At 45.6% G+C, this 18,703-nt stretch overlaps 2 protein-coding genes across 2 annotated transcripts; one reads left to right on the top strand and one right to left on the bottom strand.

Moving 5' to 3' along the window:
- Positions 1–2,891: 2,891 nt before the first annotated feature.
- Positions 2,892–11,168, bottom strand: MTO1 (mitochondrial tRNA translation optimization 1). Its single transcript, XM_057418815.1, is given in 13 exon segments — positions 2,892–3,486; positions 3,488–3,691; positions 3,866–4,023; positions 4,522–4,640; positions 5,327–5,498; positions 5,580–5,784; positions 6,243–6,373; positions 6,629–6,819; positions 7,416–7,528; positions 8,739–9,028; positions 9,633–9,750; positions 10,563–10,762; positions 10,951–11,168. Coding segments are annotated over 13 exon segments (2,250 nt in total). The 5' UTR covers positions 11,162–11,168; the 3' UTR covers positions 2,892–3,348.
- Positions 11,169–11,698: 530 nt separating this feature from the next.
- On the top strand, positions 11,699–18,421 carry CGAS (cyclic GMP-AMP synthase). Its single transcript, XM_057418822.1, has 5 exons — positions 11,699–12,202; positions 13,053–13,275; positions 13,938–14,186; positions 15,748–15,850; positions 16,924–18,421. The coding sequence occupies exons 1-5, from the start codon at positions 11,705–11,707 to the stop codon at positions 17,264–17,266; spliced, it is 1,416 nt and encodes a 471-aa protein (XP_057274805.1). The 5' UTR covers positions 11,699–11,704; the 3' UTR covers positions 17,267–18,421.
- The last annotated feature ends 282 nt before the right edge of the window (positions 18,422–18,703 follow it).

The following is an 18,703-nucleotide window of genomic DNA, read 5'->3' on the forward strand; positions in this document are numbered from 1 at the left end:
ATTTCCCACCTGGCTCCGTGCCCGCTCTTCAGTTAGCCACACCGAGCGCTAAGTCCCTTGGAACAGGAACAGCGAGTGCTCACGGTCCCCAGCGGTGCCTGAAAACGTGCCTCCTGGCGCTCGTGCTGGGGGCAGCAGCTGCTGTGAGACATGAACGCCCTCACCCTTCACTCCGTCCACCCCCGCCTCCAGCGCAGCACCGGCCTTTGCTGAACCACGCTCCTCCCAGGCAGCCCTTTGCAGCCTGCTTCTGCTGGCTCTGTGGACCCGCTCCGGCACTGGAGAGGTGCTGACTCTGCAGGGACACCGGTGGGAAAGCTGAGGGCATGTTCCAGCCCGTGATTCACAGCTGAACGCCCCCAGGAGACTTCACAGACCATCAAAATATCTAGGCTTAAGTCCACAAAGAGGCAGAGAAGCTGCAGCCTCCAGCTTTCAGGATAGATTTGGCACTTCTGTACTCCTTGGCACAGAGGGCAAGGCCCAGGCACTGTGGTTGGCAACATGATGGTGACTACAGAATCAGAGAGCCTCTGATGGGAATACCATTGGTCTTCTCCCTCAGTTACACATGCAGGTTTAATAAGCAGATGCAGCAGCATATTTCTCCAACACCCCCCTATCCGTAAAACAATAGATCAAAAATCGATCCCTTTTTATCTGCCATTTTTGTAACAGCAGTTGCAGAGCAAGTCTCCCATCTTCCAGATGAACACCTTGGCCACCAAGCTGTCAGCACAAGGGGGAGGGACATTTCTCATTACCCCTGTGAAGCCATGGAAAGAGACAGAAACAAACACGAGGAAGCACCCTGCGCAGCACAGGCCATGGCTTGGGGGGAGCACCGAGAACACCTCCCAGGTGGAAACAGGAGCTCCTAGGGCACAGCAGATTCCTCCTGCATCCACTAAATGAGGTCTCACTGGGTGGAGGAGCACAACCCAGGAGGTGCAGGCATCAAAGCTGATAAACCTCTGAGCACCTAAAATGACTGCAACTTAAGGTTGTTACTTACCAAAGTGCAAAGGCAATGCTCAAGTAGGAGGCACATCCATGCTTGCAAGAGCCAGCAAAGTGGGGGGCTAAGGCAAGCCATTTAGTGCAGCCACTGCTGCACCATTGCAAATGGTCCAGCAGCACCAAGACTATCAAAGACTGGGTGGCAACAGCTTTTAGTGTCTCCCAGCATAAGAAGTCTTCCCATTTTTCTCTTGCTATCATCTTCCAGGCAGAAATAAAGATGAAGAAACAGGGTGGTTCAAGCACCATATAAAATCAAAACTAGAACAGGAAAGGAAGACAACAGGAGTATTGAAAGTCTGGTAGAAGACAGAATGGCAGAGACCTGGGGAAATTTGTCCTAGGGAAAATTGCTGATCACCAGGCCTGTGCTCTGCAAGAGGAAAAAAAAAAGGGAGTTTCACATTGAAACAAGGAACGCAAAGGCCCTTCATATGTGCAGTGAGTTAGACCATCCCCACCATGTATCCTACCCTTTCTGCTTGCCTGGTCACAGTAAGGATTGCAGGAGGACAAAGTGGGATTCATTACTGCAGGGCCAAGGAGAAGCAACTAGACATCCACATTAAAGGTGGGCTCCTCCAGTTCTGCCCTTCCTATCCTGTTGGCCTTAGTGAGACCACAGGGCCTACGAGGGTCTAAGCTCACTTTGTCTTCATGTTAAAACACAAACCTTGGGTCTTGTAACAAATCCCTGGTGGAGTTAGAAAGCAGGTGGCACAATGTCTGCATCCAATGTGCCCATGCTATTTACAGCAGTTCACGTAGCCTTGCTGTGCTTGGTTTTCCTAAGAAAACAAATAGGACTACTTGAAGCTATGAATTCCTGTTCAGTCTTCTCAAACAAGACCTGTTCAACAAGCACAGGATGTTGTGGCAAGCCCTGTATACATTAAACTGACACCTGAGGAACTCCCAGTTCTCAACCTTGTGGTATGTGCCAGGTTTTCTATTTTGGCTAATACGGACATCATTAGCCTCCATATGTGAACAGAGGACACTGTGTCTTAAGAAGGGAGCTCAGCAGTAGCCAGAGACCCACTTCAGGCTGAAATACAGACCAGTTGTTACAGATCTGCTGAAAAGCAATGCACCAATCACTTATGACTTCAATTCCCCCTGGAGTTAACTCTTCCCTCTTAGACCACAGCTGTACATTATTACATTCCTAAAGTAAGAAAAGCAAAGCCCCCTCCTTCTGCTCTTTGACACCAGTGCAGCCCAGCTCAGTGGAATCACTGTTTGATCTACACTGGTGTTTTAGAGACCAGAACCAAGGCCTTTGTAGCACCAAAATAAATTTAGCACAGAAAGCCAAGGAAAAAGTGTTGGCTTTTTGTTTCATTGCAAAGATAATGCAATGAAGAAAGCATGAAACTTTGATTAGAAGCTCCGCTGCTTTAAACAGAGAGGCAAAGGCTTCAGGGCTTCTTTGGATTCACACTGCTGAATTCAAGAGCACCATAGCTGGAGCCGGAGGTACACTGCAGAATACGTAGCTGGCTTCCCTTTGCTAAATTTACAGCTGACAAGGTTGAAGTAATTCTTTGAGCCAACAAAGCTGAAAGGAAGAAAGCCACAGACACAGGGACATGGAAATCCCTGGCCCTACTTCCCTGGGTTGCCAAGTCAGCTGCGTACTGGCCCCCAGCACATGAGTCTATCACCACACTGCTCAGAGCTGAGGCTTCTGGGGTAGGTTCCAACATGCCCCTCTATTCCTTAGCACCCTGGCCTAGACAACAAGTTCTGCTCCAGCTGCCTTCACCAGCTCTGTAGCCAACCTCACCCCATCTTACCTGCATGAACTGAGACCCAGTGAATTGCCAAGGCTCTACTGAAAGCTAAGTGACAACCAAGTTCTTTGCAAGTTTTGAGATAAGCTTTATTTTAAAGAACTCCCCACCCAAACAGAGTGTTTACATTCACTCCCTTACTCAAGTTTAAATATTTGTGTGGCATACCTTCTCATAGCCAAGCGTTTCCTATTGGCTGACATCATGTTACAACCTCACACTGTGCGCAGTCACTGCACAGCTATGAACACAAGTACTGAAGTCTATGGAACACGTCTTCCAGCTCAAATCCTCTTGTGCTGCCATGAGCTCAGCACAGTAACATTTCTTACCTGTTTCAGAAGACCAAAACACTGTCCTTTCCAAGATGCTTTAGAACAGATTTTTACTATCTGACATCTTCCAAATTAGAGGAATTTTAAAAGCAATTCCCCTGTCTTTTCATTTGGATTGGCAAACTCAGGCTGCATTTAGGTTCCTGAACACTTACTTAAGGTCTGCGCTTTCGTCGTCTTTGCTCTACTCAATGACACTACCACAGGACACAACTAGAACTGGTTTGGATCCAGCCAGCACAGGTTTTATCCATGAAGAGGCTTGTGAGCACAGGTGATCTTGCCGTGTACTCTGGCAGCAGGGGTACACTTCTCTGCAAAGGTGTTTTAACAAAGATACTCTTGCTTCTTTTCAGAAGACTTTGCTGAAGTCCGTCTTTGTGAAGCTGCTTTCTCTGAGTACATTTTCTCTGGGAAGTATTTGTCAGTCTGAGGTAAAGCTGTTAGCCTTTCTGCCTTCTGGCGACTGGTTTTCACAAATCGTAGCAGGTTAACAATAGCAGCTGGTGTAATTCCAGGGATGCGGCTGAGTGCACCAATCTGCACGTGGAAACAGGAGCAAGTTAACCAAGAACAAACCTATACACTAGTGAAAAAAAGAGACTGAAACCTGTGGGTATTCCTTTCCCTGATTATTCTCACCCCCTATGCCTCTTGGGAAGACACAGAAAGGATTTCATTGCTGCTCAACCTTGCTGTGACCCAGTATCTTACCGTCTGGGGACGGTTAGAGTCCAGTTTTTCCCGCACCTCCAATGAAAGTGATGCATCAATGGCAAAGTAATCTAGGTCCTCAGGCAGTCGGAGGGCTTCATCACGACGCACTTCTTCTATTTCCTGCTGTTGGTTCTCCACACACCACTCATAAGCAGCTGTGATGGAAGATGAGAGAACAAGACCAGACATGGGTGTTTATGTGAAACAGGTCACCTGCAGGAATTCTTTGAAGCAGAATGAGAAATTCCACTGAGACTGCCAAAAGCTCCTAAGGAAGTTTCCAGCTGCAGAGACTAAAGAGCCTAATTCACATCACTACTTTGGAATTAATACTCTTTAATTTGTTACAGGAATTAAGATACACATGTTGGCTTTTCCTTTCATCCCAGCAAAGGACGGTCTGTCTGACAGAGCAGTAAGCAGGAAAAAAACAGGAGTTGACCCGAATACTTATCTCACCCCACAAAGTGAAACAGACCCAGGTGGCTAGCACAGGGCTGTGTGTGGCCTATGGTAAAAGGTGCATGCTCTAACAATTACTTCGTTTCACTAAGCAGTAACACGAAACACACTGGGATGAATGGATTTGCTCACCCCTTATTGAACACAACATACACAGATCCCACTAAGAGATTATAACTCTTGTACTCTACCTTCTATTTTCAATCTCTCTGCCAGCTGTCTCCATTGAGCAAGCTTTCCCAGGGGCTCTGGGACAACCCTTGCCAGAAGCTCCATGTTGGCCTCTGGATATCGAAGGACATCAAAGGCACTGTGGAGAACAGGAGTTAGGTTTTTATGGTAGGAAGGAGTCACTTGCATAAGGCAGATTTACAGCTGTTCCCAGCTCAAACTTGTAAAGATCTCAACATAAGCCAGAACTGCAGAGCCAAGCTCACCCCTACTATCTCCTCTTGGTATACAAAAGAGCTGTTAAACTCTTGAAGAGGGCCTCTTTATGAAAAATGAACAGCAAGATAGAAGGGATGAGGTAGGGGAACACAGACTGAGTTACGTCTTAGTCATTGATTTAAAACAACAGAAAAGAGAAGGTGAGATAAAGGATGGGTAAGGGAAGAAAGGCCTCTGTGTACAAGAACAGCTACCATCTGATGGTAGCGTGAAATCAACTGCTGCTTTGTTAAGCTTTCAGCAAAGCAGCAACCCACTGAACAACCATGACCACTTGGTGACACTCTCAATAAGGACTGCAAAAGCTGACAGGGTGAGTGGAGAACACCCTTGCTTTGGGAGCCTATGTCAGCACTAGGAAATGCAGTGTAGTAAAAACACCAATGTCACACTTATTCTATGGACAAACTTCAGGTGTCTGTCCTCTAAAGGTGATAATGCTGGAATCTTAGGAGTATTGATGGCTTCAGGAAGGAGGGACAACTGCTGTGAAATTACAAGCCAGCTAAAGCAAGCATAGGTCAGAGCTTCAGCTTTAACACTTACCTGAGAGGCAACCTTCGACCGCTACTGATATGAACTTCTGGTACTAACTGGGACCATTTGGATATGCTGAACTGAAGGGATTTTAGTGTTGCAATTCCATCCTCTAAAGCAGCTCTCATCTTAACTGCTTGTTCATATCGGTGCTGTGACACACACCCAGCTTCTTCAAAGCCTGCAGAGACAGATGGTGTAGGAGACAGAGATCTATGACAAGGCAGGGCTGCTCACTGCAAGAGCCACCATGACAAAATACCTCTGTGGGTGAGCCTTGCATCAGCATTATCAGGCCGGAGGGACATGCGGAACTCCACGCGGCTGGTGAACATCCGGTATGGCTCGCTGGTGCCCAGAGTGGTCAGGTCATCGATCAGGACACCAATGTAGCCTTCAGTGCGGCTGACAATGAAAGGGGGCTTGCCATGAACCCGTAGGCAAGCATTGATCCCAGCAACCACACCCTAGGCAGACAGAACACAAAACACAGTTACCAGTCTCTTCCTGGCTGAAGTACTAGCACTTCTGCCTTCGAAGACTCAAGTGTCAAACTGTATCTTTGAAAATGTAATAGCCTGTGCTAGTAATGTAGGCAACTTCTTTCTTGTGATGTTACTAGTGTCTGAAGGGCTTCTTGGCCCCTGCTGACAGGAGTGGAGAAAATTCCCATGTTCGCAATTACATGCACTGCATAGTCTCTGTGCTGAAACATTTGACAGTGCTTCCAATTACTTTTATCATTGCAATCTCAATAACAGCAACTGTAGATACTAAAAGTAGCAATATCTGGGCAAGTCTGGAATCGGGGTAAGCAACAAAAGTAAGAACATCTCATTAGCAGAAGATGGGCCTAGCAAGACTATGTATCAAAGACAAATGCCCAGGCAGTATCCCTTTCTGAGCAGCGATCAGATTCACCCACCTGAGCTGCAGCTTCTTCATAGCCTGTAGTGCCATTTATCTGGCCTGCAAAGAAGAGGCGCTGAACAAGACGAGACTCCAGAGAAGCAGTCAGCTGGCGGGGATCTAGAAAGTCATACTGCACTCCGTAGCCTATGACAAACAACAAGGCAGATCTCATGGGAGGGGTTTTGAAGGTTCCTTCTATTGGCAAAGACAATGAGTGGGGCAGAATGACTTAGATTATCAATTTTTACTTATTATATAAAACCAACCAAGGAAAGCCCCCTGCATTCAAGAATTCATTTTGTTTCATATTTCCTTTGTTATGCTCTAAACATAATCTGATTTTTATTAACTGGTAGCCACTATGACAAGTAAATTTAAACCTATTCACCCCCCCCTCACCTGGCTGTAAGATCTTAGCTTTTTCCAAGCCTGGGATGGATCTGATCACCTGCTCCTGAAGCTCAGGTGGCAGTGTCATCGACACACCTTGGGGGTAAATGACATTGGACTCTAAGCCTTCGGGCTCCAGCCACACCTGATGTTCCCGGTTTGGGAAGCGCAGAACCTTTGATTCCAGAGACGGACAGTACCTGCAACGGCAAATAGCCATGAGCACCACCTGACATGGAGAAAAAGTAACTTGCCAGAAGGAAAGCAAGAGAAACCCACACACTGTCAGGTTGTGCCACTGAGAGTCTTGAATGATGCCATGCTGCCCTGGTTTCACCTGTAACCTTTGTTGTGTTTTTTTTCCTCCTTCCTAGTACCTGCTGCAGTGCTGTGTTTTGGCTTTAGCCTACTAGCCAAAAGGGTATTCCACACCACAGCACGTCATGCCCAGTATATAAACTGTGGGGAAACACCCAGAAGGCCCAGATACCAGGCTGGGTATCGGCTGGTGGGTAGTGAGCAATTGTACAGCGCATCACTTGTGGTTATTGTTTTTTTGACTTCCCCCTTTTAGTTTTATATTCTCTCCCCTTGTCATTTCCCTTATAGTTATTAATATTATCATTCCTATTAGTTTTATATTATAGCTTAGTTATTGGATTGTTCTGATCTCAACCCATGGGGTTTACATTCTTTTGATTCTCCTCCCCATCCTGACCAGAAGGGGGGGTGGGGGGTGGTGGTGAGTGAATGGCTGCATTACTGGATGGGATTAAACAATGACACACACACTTACCGTGGACCCCTTGTTGTCTCCCTTATATGGTTGTTCAGGTGGAGATTATCACAGATAATTTCCTGGGCTTTCAGGGTAGTGTGAGTCAGGTAACACAACAGCTGATCTTCTGGCTGAAAGAGGCCAGAGCTCACTTTAATTTAACCCAGTCACAACACTGTACTCTTACTAAACAACTCTGAGGACTTCCAAGGCGGCTTTTTCATGACACTTGGCTCGCACTTCTTAGAGACATGGGCAGTGCTATCATACTGACTGTACAGACAGAACAGAAGCAATCAGAGAACTTCAGCAATATGCCCAAAAGCAGACCAAGAAGAGAACAGAACCCGAGAGCCCAGAATCCAAGTTCTGTTCTATACACTCTATTCTGAATTGCAGGATGGATATTCCTATTAAAGCAACATTTTATATAACAGCATTCAAATTAACCACAGGACATCAGAGCTTTGAAGTAAGAGAAGTGCTGACCCTACAATAAACAGCCAGCTGAAGTTTGGTGAAGAAAATAAAACTGAAACAGAAATCTCTTAAACCCCTGCAATTAACATGGAAAACAAACCCCACCATGTAAAGTATTTCACTATTTTTTCTGAAACAGTCAATAGACTCACATTCAAAATAATAATAATGTTGCACCTCAACTCCTTAAAGCCTTTCCTACACATACAAAGTACTTCAAGTGATACTACTTTCACCTCCACCCTAATTATAGTAAGTTATTGTAATTCCTATATGCTCTTGGGCAAATCAACTCCTGATAATTAATTCCGTGCTGTTTAACTACATTATGTAAGAACACCATCAATTTTCCAAGATTTTCTTTGGCAAATTTTCATCTGCTTTCAACTTACTGCAAATATATCCACCTCTGAGCTCTGTGGATAACTGTCTTTCCCAGCCAACACTGTTAATGATCTCCAGTTTCAATATTTTGATCTTATTCTAGAGCCAGGGTAGCAAGCAAGATATCATAAATCTCCACAATATGGGTCTAGAAATGGAAGCATTTTGTAAAGCCACCCATGTAACCAGCACCTGAATACTATTACTAACAATATCATATTTTATGCAGTTCTGACTTGAGAAGTAAAGCATGTTTGGTTCACAAGTTGATAAGTGAGAGGAAAAAGGTACTTGCTTTCAAAAGAAAACAAGCAATTTCTCCCTCTGCATTAGGGATCCTCAGAGACATTAGACCTCCAGTATGAGTACAGGCCAGCTTCCTTTCCCAGCCATCAATTTCCCAGCTGATTCTGAGCATGACGTTCCCAGAACCACTCCCATCCCGCCTCTACATGCACTTGGTGCATGCTCTCCCACCTTGATCCACACAGCCTCACTAAGGAAGCTGAACGGCACTGGAGGATTGTCAGCTGCACGTTCCTGCAGACCACTGAAGTCAATGGTATCTTTGGCAAGTCGGGGTGGTGTTCCCGTCTTCAGCCTGCCCACAGCAAATCCCAGTTTCTCCAGAGTCTGAGCCAGCCCGATGGCTGGTTGGTCCCCCAGCCGCCCAGCCGGGTACGTGTCCAGTCCGATGAGGACCATACCCCTCAGGAAAGTACCGGTGGTCAGAATGACACTCCCAGCATGTACTGTGCTCCCATCCCCTGAAACAGCAAGTTTTCAGAGATACACATATTTCAGTATCAGCAAAGCCCTGCTATCCTAGTGCTCTGTCTAAAACTAGACTAACTGTTCGCTGAGGGTTTATCCACCTTCTATTATGTATCAGAATCAACATTTCAAGAATAAAAGCATCAACAGTAATAACCGCAGTAAGCAGCATTTCTTATTCCTAAGCATGCTATCCCTAACACAGAAAACCCACTCCTGGGAAAAATTCTTATCCAGGTCTTTATTTCAGAATGCTTGTTTACTAGAATAGCAAGAGGTAATAAAGCACAAGATGCTATTAGTAAGATGCCACTGCCCTGTAGTGCTGTCAGCAGCACATACTGCTGACAAAATGCAGCAGGGAATTCAGCATCACTAGCCTGAATTAAATAAAACTCACGTAACCTTCTGCTATCCCATCTACTCAGGTATGTTTTTCACTGTATTACACATACTGACCTAGTTTAGTCCACACTCAGTCTAAATCACCTCTATCAGCTAATTCAACTCTCTCACTGGTGAATCAGAAATGTTTACTCCAAAGGCTGCTCTTAGTGTAGAGGATCTGAAGGTGCTTGCTGAGTGACTAGCACATACCCAGAATGACTCCGGTGACTTGGCACTTTCCAGGATGGTCTGGTTCTGGATCTGTCAAGAGAAGATCCTCCACAGATGCCTCATGAACTGTCAACAGTGGTGTATTAAGGATTTCTTTCTGTCATGAAAGGAGTTACTGCAAAAATCTAGTAAGTTATGAGACATATGGGCAGTCCCAAATCCTGCTGATTTCCAGAACATCTATCACCTTCTTCCCTTTTCCATTCTCACCAGTTCACTTGGCAGACATTCAGTTACTGTACTATGTACTATCCTGATCTATCAAATAGAACTTCTCACACATAGAGAAGAGTTTAAGCTCAAACAAAAAATTTTGGTCATGAAGTCTGGCCTGTATATAAAACACTAGAAAATCTTTTAAACTATGCTGAGCTCCAACAGTTTACACCACAGGTTTGATAAGAAAGCATTAAAAAACAGAACAATCGGTGTCTGTGACATGGGTATCCTGACACTTTGGATCTGAGTAATTCATTCTAATGCTCCAGCCCGCAAACATGCAGAAAAAAAAGCCTCTGGAAACAAAAACGTGTGTTTTTAAACTAATCATCACTCTTGACTTTGTCTTAAATTGTCCTCACTCCCATTTAACAGTAGCTGCCATTTCTACCAGGCTGCATATACAGATATTCCCATACACGGCTAAATATACACGATTAACGCATCCTTGAAGAGGGTAAACTCAGGGCCCCAGACACTAGAGATGCTCTCGAACCCCTCCGCCCCAGCAGGGCCACAGCTGCAGAAGGCAAGCGCCGCCGCCGTCGGAGGGCCGTGGGACAGGAGGAAGCCGAGGGCAGGCACCCCGTCCAGCGCACAGCGCCCACAAGGAACCGTCTATGCCTCTGAACATAGCAGTTTGACTTGTAAAAGTTCCTACGAGGGGTGTTCACCCCAGCCCGGCCTCACCTGCATTTGCTCCTTATACAGGCCGCGGTCGATCTGGGCGCGGAGGCCCCACACGGCCGGGCCCTTGCAGCGGTTCAGCACTTTGTAGTGTACCCCGGAGCGGTCGCAGACCCGGCCGCACAGCCCGTCCAGAGCGTCCACCTCCCTCATGAGATGCCCCTTCCCGATGCCGCCGAAGGAGGGGTTGCAGGACATTTCCCCTGCGGACGGGACACACCGACACCACTCAGCACCGTCGCCCGAGGCGCCCGCAACTTCCCCTCCTTAGCCGGGGACACCCGAGGCGCCCGCGGGAAACAGGCCCGGCCCACCTCCCCGCGGTACCCCTTCCCCCAAGCCCGCGGCTCAGCCTGGCCCCACCGGCCCCCGGGCACCCCCTCGGCGGTACCGATGGTGCCGATCTTGTGCGTGAGCAGCAACGTGCGGGCCCCGCCGCGAGCAGCCGCCGCCGCCGCTTCCGTCCCCGCATGGCCCCCGCCGATCACCACCACCTCGTAGCGCGGTACCGCCGCAGCTCCGACTTCGCTGCCCGCCCGGCGTTGCCAGGGGAGCGGTGCCGAAGGTAGCGCCAGGCGGCGCCAGCTGCCGCGCAGCAACATGGCGTCGGCGGCGGAGGCGCCACAAACAGCGAGAGGGACCGGAACCAGCAGCGGGAGGCGGTTGAGGACGCTTGCCGCGCCTCAGCGGCTTGGGGGCGGAGCCGTTTGTGCCTGCGGGGCGGCATCCGCGGGGCAAAGAGCCGCTCTGCGGCAGTCCGCTGTGCTGCTCCGGGAGGCGCGGCCTTGGTAGGCGGTGCCCGTTGCCGGCGAGTGCTCCCGGCTCCCGCGTGCCATACGTCCCGCCTGCGGGTGGGACCTCCCGGGAGGGGAAAACGCTTCCAGGGGATTGGAGGGAGGTGGGACGGTGCTGGCCGGCTGTCGGAGCTTTCCCGCGCTTGGGCTGTCGCCGGGGAAGCACCGGGTAGGTAGAGACAGGCAGTGACTCGCAGCGCGGAAGGCTTGCCCTTCCCGTCCGGCGGGACTTTCGTTTCTTCGGAGGAGGCGTGGTGTCTGCAAGAGGAAATTGCTCGAGGCGAGGGACGGGAACCTTCTCCCGCTGGGCAGCGGCCGCCGGTCAGCGGGCGAGGAGCGGGAGTGAAGGCCATGGACGGTGCCGGTGGCAGAAAGCCGCAGGGCGGGCGCGGGGTGCGGCCCGCAGCTCCGCGGGGCCGGGGCGCAGGTGGCAGCTCTAGCGGCACCGCTACACCCCGGGCGCCGCGGAGGGGGAGATCCACCGCTCGTCGGCGGCCCTCCGCCGCCAAGAGCCTGCCGGCGGGCCCGGCAGCGAGCGGCGGAGAGAAGCTCCCCGCTCGGCGGAGCGGGACAGCGTCCGCCAGAGTCCCCGCGGCACGGAGACGAGGGGCAGTGCCAGACGGGGCGGTCTCGGCCCCAGGGGCTGTCCTCCGCTCCCCGTCGGTAGCGGGAACCCCGCGGCTCCGGGGAGTGGTGTCGCGGCTGACCCTGGTCCGCGAGGACGTATCCGAGGCGTCGGAGCTGGTGAACAAGGTGGTCTCGCGCCTCATCCAGGCTCTCCGCAGCAACGGCGGCAGCTTCAGCTCCATCGAGCGGCTGGGCGCCGGCAGCTACTACGAGCACGTCAAGGTGGGTGGGGGGGGGGGGGAGGGAGCGGGGCAGAGAGGGGCGACGCACCCCACGCCGGTGGCGGGGCTGCAAGTGGAACCCCGAGAGCCCCGGCAGCAGGGGAGCCGGCGGGCGGCTGGCTGGGCTGGTGCCGCGCAGCGCCTGCCCCTCGAGAACAAACTGTAAGTTGGCCCTTCCGGACGAGAAAAGGACTTAAAGGGTTAATTAAGAACAGTTAATTATGAAATATCTAACTTACTGAAAGATGAATGCGTGTGCGCTCAGATGCTGCCTCAACGCGAGTTGCTTTAAAGCCGTAGCAAGCCCCTGCCCGTGCACAGCGTGCAGATAGGCTTGGTGTAACCGGAGTCGGGAATACCTCTGCATGAAAAGCCCTGTGCCAGCTTTCAGTTTGTAGTTTTTCCAATAGTCGGGAGAAATAGCAGTACCTTCTTTCTGTGTCCAGCTCGGTCTGAAACAAAGTCAAGCACGGGAAAATTTTTTTTATTATTATTTTAAAGCCAGCTCCAGGCATAGCAATGCTTTTTCTGCTTTTCCTTGCAGCTAATCCCTGTGTACAAAAGAATGACTAAGACCAGCATTTATGTATTAGAACGGCTTAAGAATCTTAAAACTTCCTCAAAAAATTATAAGTTGGAAAGCTGGGAAACGAACTGCTATCAGCAAATTTCTCTTTTCCACTGCAACACACAGCAGCAGTCTTGTAATGCAAATCCACGGAAACAACCTCACATTTCACCCCAGGCATGAGAAGTACACTATGTCGTAGATAAAACTGCAACCGGTATAACAGCTTAAAGAGAATAAAACCTAAGTTGCACATTGACTGTTTTGTTCTCATGCTTTGCAGATATCAGAACCGAATGAGTTTGACATCATGCTTGTAATGCCTATTGAACGACTTCAGCTGGATGAATGTGATGATACTGGAGCCTATTACTATGCAACATTTAAAAGAAATCCAAAAGAAAGATATTTGTTGAAGTTTTTAGATGAAGAGGGGAAATTATCAGCCTTTAAAATGCTTCAAGAGCTAAGAGAAATTATTAAACAAGAAGTAAAAACCATTAAAGGTAAGTACTGAGAGAACAAGCTTCACCTAAGAGTGCTAAAAATCCAGTTACATTGCCCTGTTGTTAACAAGATGTGATTTTCCCCCCAGTCAAGTGTCTCTGTGGCAATGTAACTATAACTGCCAAAACTCAGGCTAAAGTTGAAAACACAGCACTGCACCAGCTACTAAGGAGAAAATGACTGCTACTGCTGAACCCGGGACACCTGTCTATTTTGAATCTGCCTGCTGCTGAACGGGTAGCAACAGGAAAAGCTTTCTCTTACACACTACCTAATATATCGAACTATGTAGAAAACATATCCCCTCTTAGGGTCCTCTTTTTTCCCAAGCCTTCAGAAACACTGTGGCCTAATCTCTTTGGTCTCAGTGTTTTCAATAATGAAGCAGTTCCCTGAAAAACATTACTTCATTTCTCATTCTGTAGACACAGTAAATCAAGCAAACACAGCAGTTCAAGAGTGTTCTTGATTTCTTAGAATTCCTCAATAGGCCTTCTTACTTAAAATCCTGGATAAAGGAGGATAAAGGATAAACAGGCAATGGCTGAACCCAGATATTTCTTTTGACTGATTTTTAAATTCCTCTTAACATGTTAACATCCTTAAAAAAAGTTTCTAATATAGAAATTTGTCTAAAAATCGCTTTCTTCTTTGTTGCTAGATGTGGAAGTAACTGTGCAAAGGAGAAAGGCTGGAAGCCCTGCAATAACTCTTCAGATCAAAAATCCTCCAGCAGCAGACATATCAGTAGACATCATCTTGACACTGGAAGTTCAGCAGAGCTGGCCACCCAGCACACAGGATGGCCTCAAAATTGAACTGTGGCTGGGAAGAAAAGTCAAGGGATGGTTCAGAAACAAATCAATTTATTTAGTAGCCAAACAAAACAAAAAAGAAAAGGTTCTAAGAGGTACCTCAAATACAGACAATAAGTCTATGTTATGAAATACCTTCTGTAGAACTTGATCACTTTCAAGTGCTCTAAAAAAGGGTATCCAGATTCTGTTCAGTATTCTGTTTTCAAGGTACAGATTTTTATCTTATCCTGGATATATCTGGATAAAAGACAATTGAAATCTGTCTTTAAAACCATCAGATCTGTGGTACTGCTCATCTTGTATCAAAATCTAAAGACAAAACTACTCTGTGGGGTTGCACACTGACTGTTGCTAAGAGCATTATATTAAATCTGCCAAGTCAGACCCATGGATATAAACCTTTCCTGTGCTAGTGCTGTACTCAACAGCAACATGCACTCCTCAGCTTTTTAAGAAGAAAGTAAAAGGAGCTTTCTAAAAAGGCAGGAACATCCCTGTAAGTGGGACTGTATACACAAGTTACAGACTTCCACAGGAACTAAACTATACTTTCCTAGCAAGACATTTGGTTTCTCACTGAACTCTTATATGGCTACAACGTTGTTTTTGTTTCTCCAGGCCACTGTCACACCAAGCATACATGAGTTTGCAGAAACATCACAATTTGTCATCATTCTATAAGAACTGCTGATTTCAACAAAGAGTTCAGACAATCTGGTATTTTTTTAAAAATTAGCATGCCCATCTTAACAATGCCAAGGAAATCATTACTGGGCTATCTCTTCCTGTGAAATTCAATTGCAAAGAGTAACTGAATCAGACAAGGGAAATAGTCTAATTTATGAAAGGAAGACAAAAATGATTGCTGGTGTTTTTAAAAGAGGGGGTTGAGCTGTGTTAACCACTGGTTTTAGAAACGTAGAATCACAGAATGGCTTGGGTTGGCAAACACCTTAAGATCATCTAGTTCCAACCCCCTGCTATAGGCAGGACTGCCTCACCTTAGACCATGTTGCCCAAGGCTCTGTCCAACCTGGCCTTAAACATTGCCAGGGATGGGGCATTTACAGCATTTACAGCTTCTTTGGGCAATCTGTTCCAGTGTCCCACTACCTTCGCAGTAAAGAACTTCTTCCTTGTATCATGACCAGAAGGACAAAAAGAAATACTTTAGAACAGTCACCTTACCTGAGACAAACTCACAAGCTGATTACTTGCTCAAAGAAACGGAAACCAATGGTGAAGATTTTTTTATTCAAAACCAGGAAGGTTATGCAGTGAGGCTAATAATGCAGGAGTTCAAAGATAGTGGATTTCTACGAGTAGTGTAAGTCCCCAAATCACATTCAACACATGCAAGAAAGTTCAGAAATTAATTTAAACGTAAATCCAAGCAGTCTGAAGAATATAGTTCAAACATCCAAACAATTAACTATGTCCTATATTAATAACATCCTACTTGTCCTTTGGTGGAACAGCTGGGGAATTCCAGAGGAATTAACTAATTGTAGTCCCTGAATTACATTTTATTTAAGTACAAAGAAATTGCTGATATTTAAGATGAAGTCAATTATAAAGCATTTTTTTTTTCCTGTTGCAGACACTGGTACTTGCTGCTGTGTAACAATTTAACAATCTTGTACTCAACTTTAGGAAACACCTGGCGACTCTCTTTCTCGCATATCGAGAAGGACATTCTGAATAACCACGGCAGCTCAAAGACATGTTGTGAATCTGATGGACTAAAGTGCTGTAGGTTGGTATTCCATACAAGTATTTCACTTTAATCCTGTGTGAGCCAGGCTAGCACTGTTTCAGTTTAACATTTAAGAATGTGATCTGAAGCTGATTACTTATAATATAGGGAGCAAGAATAAGGAAGGCTTTTATGCATCACTGTCCTAACAGCAGTACAACACTGCATGTACTCGCTGAACATCTGACTTGCAAATGCTCAACAAGAGGAGGAGACAAATCACAGACAGGTTTACACTCCAGACTTGCCTTGGAAAGCAAAAAGGTACTACTTGTTTAATCTTTCCCAAACTCGGTCCTGTTTAGAACCAGTTTAGAAGTCTGATGCCTCAGCTTTCTGAGCTTTGGGAGTGAATACCTACACTTCATACCAAGGCAGTTTCTACAATGATGATGAGGAAAGAACCTGCTGAATGGGATCAGGATTTTTCACTCACATAAAGACTGTTTTCCACATTTCTTCAAAGAACAAAACCCAAATGAGGTACAGAACCTCCCCTTAATGGCAAAGCAACTTCTTAGTTTACTTAATTACACCTTGTGCTGAAGCAAGAAAGTTACAACTAATGCATAATTTTTTGTCTTTCCTTTATGAAAAGCAAAGACAGACATGCTACACCCCTACCTAGCAGTGTATTAAACTGCATATATCTCTTTTCCTCATGGCATGTCACAAGAAGGTAGTGAAATACCCCAATATATCAAATGGGCAGCTTTAATCTTAAGCAGTGCTCCAAGGTCATGTTATAGTGGGAAGGCTGCACTGTGTGAGCATGCTGCTGACCAACACTTCTTTTGTCTATGTTGCTGTGGCTACCAGTGAAAGTGGTATACACACAAAACCTAGTTTAAAGTAGAAAACCTTCACTGTTAGAATCTAACTTCATACACAGTAGTTCTGCATTATTCAGCCTATTGTTGCACTTCTCTTCAGATTTTATTCAAAACATCATTGAAAATGTTATTCAAGTAAGAACATTTTATTGTTTTCATGAATACTGTGTATTTAAATACCTAAAATACATATTTAGAACTATATGGAAGATACCTAATAAATTCTTATTTATTTAACAGGAAAAGTTGTCTTAAGCTTCTGAAGCATCTTCTAGAGCAACTTAAGATGAAATACCCCAAAAAGTTGGAAAAATTCTGTTCGTATCATGTCAAAACTGCTTTTTTCCACTCATGTGTCATATGGCCAAACGACACAGACTGGCATTTGGGAGACCTGGATTATTGCTTTCAGAAATGTCTGGGATATTTTCTGGATTGCCTGCAAAAGTCTCAGCTGCCACACTTTTTTATTCCCAAATACAATTTGCTCAGCCTGGAGGATAAAGCGAGCAACAACTTCCTTTCAAGACAAATAAACAGTGAATTGAACAATGGATTCCCAATATTTCAGGAGAGGTTTTAAAACCACTGTTTACAATAACTATCATGTAGATTTGCAGATTTAAAACCAGAAGTTTTGCACCTTAAGTTACTCCTCAGTAGTCTGATAAAGAAATCAAAATCAAGAACACAGAAAAAAATTGCATACTTCAGCTATAGCTTAGCCACAACCCTTAAAAGAAATAGGAATTTAGTATTTATCTTCTGTATCCAAATGCAGATGTCGTCTGCAACGTATGCTCATGGTATACTAGGAATGTATAGAAGAATTGGCAAGTTACTTTCCTACATGTAATTTCTATGATTCCAAACAAAGGCATCAGTGACTGCATAAAATGAAAAAAAGACAATTTTATTTAAAATGAAGATCCACTGCAGAATATCAAAAACACGCTCCTGCTTTCAAAACGTAAAGGCACTGGAGTTGCTTTCATATAAACCAGAACAACTTCTCCAGATCAACTGAGTGGATGATCATCACCAACAGTGAGTGAGCAGAGAGAGAATATGTCATCAAAACATTATGAAGTTCCTTATCTTATACTAGTTACTTATGGAGTCTTCAGAATTGCTTTGGAAATTGTTTTTTTTCACTGGACTTTGGATGGGAAGCAATTGTTATCTAATGTGCTGCAACAAAGTAAAAGTTATTATGCCATGAGCGTTTGTGTGATGTATCTTGTGGAAAGAAATGTATCTTTAACCCATACCAAGGTGGAACAGTCTCCCTGTGAAAGGTTTTCAAAGCCAAAAATGCAGCATGAATCGGAATTCAGCTCAGTTTTTCTTACACTGAAGAGTCTGTTAGGAAAAAAGAGTAATTGTAATTATTTCCTATTATTAAAAATGTGCAGGTGATAATACCAGCATTTGGGAATTGTTGTGCTGTAAGTAAATAAATATTTTCTTTTTCTTAAAGAAGCTATGGGAAGTTAGCTATTCAAGGCCAGGTTGGACATGGCCTGGAACAACCTGTTAAAGAGTGGGAAGTGTACCTGCCCATGTCAGGGGGGTTGGAACTAGATGATCTTTAAGGTCTCTTCCAGTCCTAACCATTTTAAGTCTATATTTTTAGCCAACGTTTTGAAGGCAAAATAACCTACTGGCTTAAATAATGCCCAAATTTCACCTCAATAATGAGCAAATAAAGAGGGAAGGTCAGAAAAACATCTCACTAGATTCAAGTTTATTAATTTTTCCATATACTTACAGGACACATGACTAAACAAATTCAGACCAAGTATCAAATGAAGTAGCTCCTTCCCATCTAACTTCTAAAGAGTGAAAGCATATCCCAGTGTCATTAAGAATCTGTGTGACAGAACCAAATCCAAATGTAAAATTCAAATGAATTTTATCCGAACTTTCAAACCTATGTTTTCTTCATAACTTTGTTAACACTGCTCTAGTAAACTCTTGGTTTAGTTCCTTAAGCAAGAAAATTACATCTATGATAACA

Source organism: Pezoporus wallicus, unplaced genomic scaffold (assembly GCF_028554395.1).
Source record: "Pezoporus wallicus isolate ANWC-B61680 ecotype Strahan unplaced genomic scaffold, APGP_CSIRO_Pwel_v1 contig_4901, whole genome shotgun sequence".
Classification (NCBI taxonomy): Eukaryota; Metazoa; Chordata; class Aves; order Psittaciformes; family Psittacidae; genus Pezoporus; species Pezoporus wallicus.

Excerpts from the sequence above, each read along its gene's own strand:
- CGAS (XM_057418822.1), top strand. The coding sequence starts at position 11,705 with ATGGACGGTGCCGGTGGCAGAAAGCCGCAGGGCGGGCGCGGGGTGCGG. Across the intron at positions 12,203-13,052 it reads GCTACTACGAGCACGTCAAG|ATATCAGAACCGAATGAGTT; the intron begins GTGGGTGGGGGG and ends CATGCTTTGCAG. Across the intron at positions 15,851-16,923 it reads GATGGACTAAAGTGCTGTAG|GAAAAGTTGTCTTAAGCTTC; the intron begins GTTGGTATTCCA and ends TTTATTTAACAG.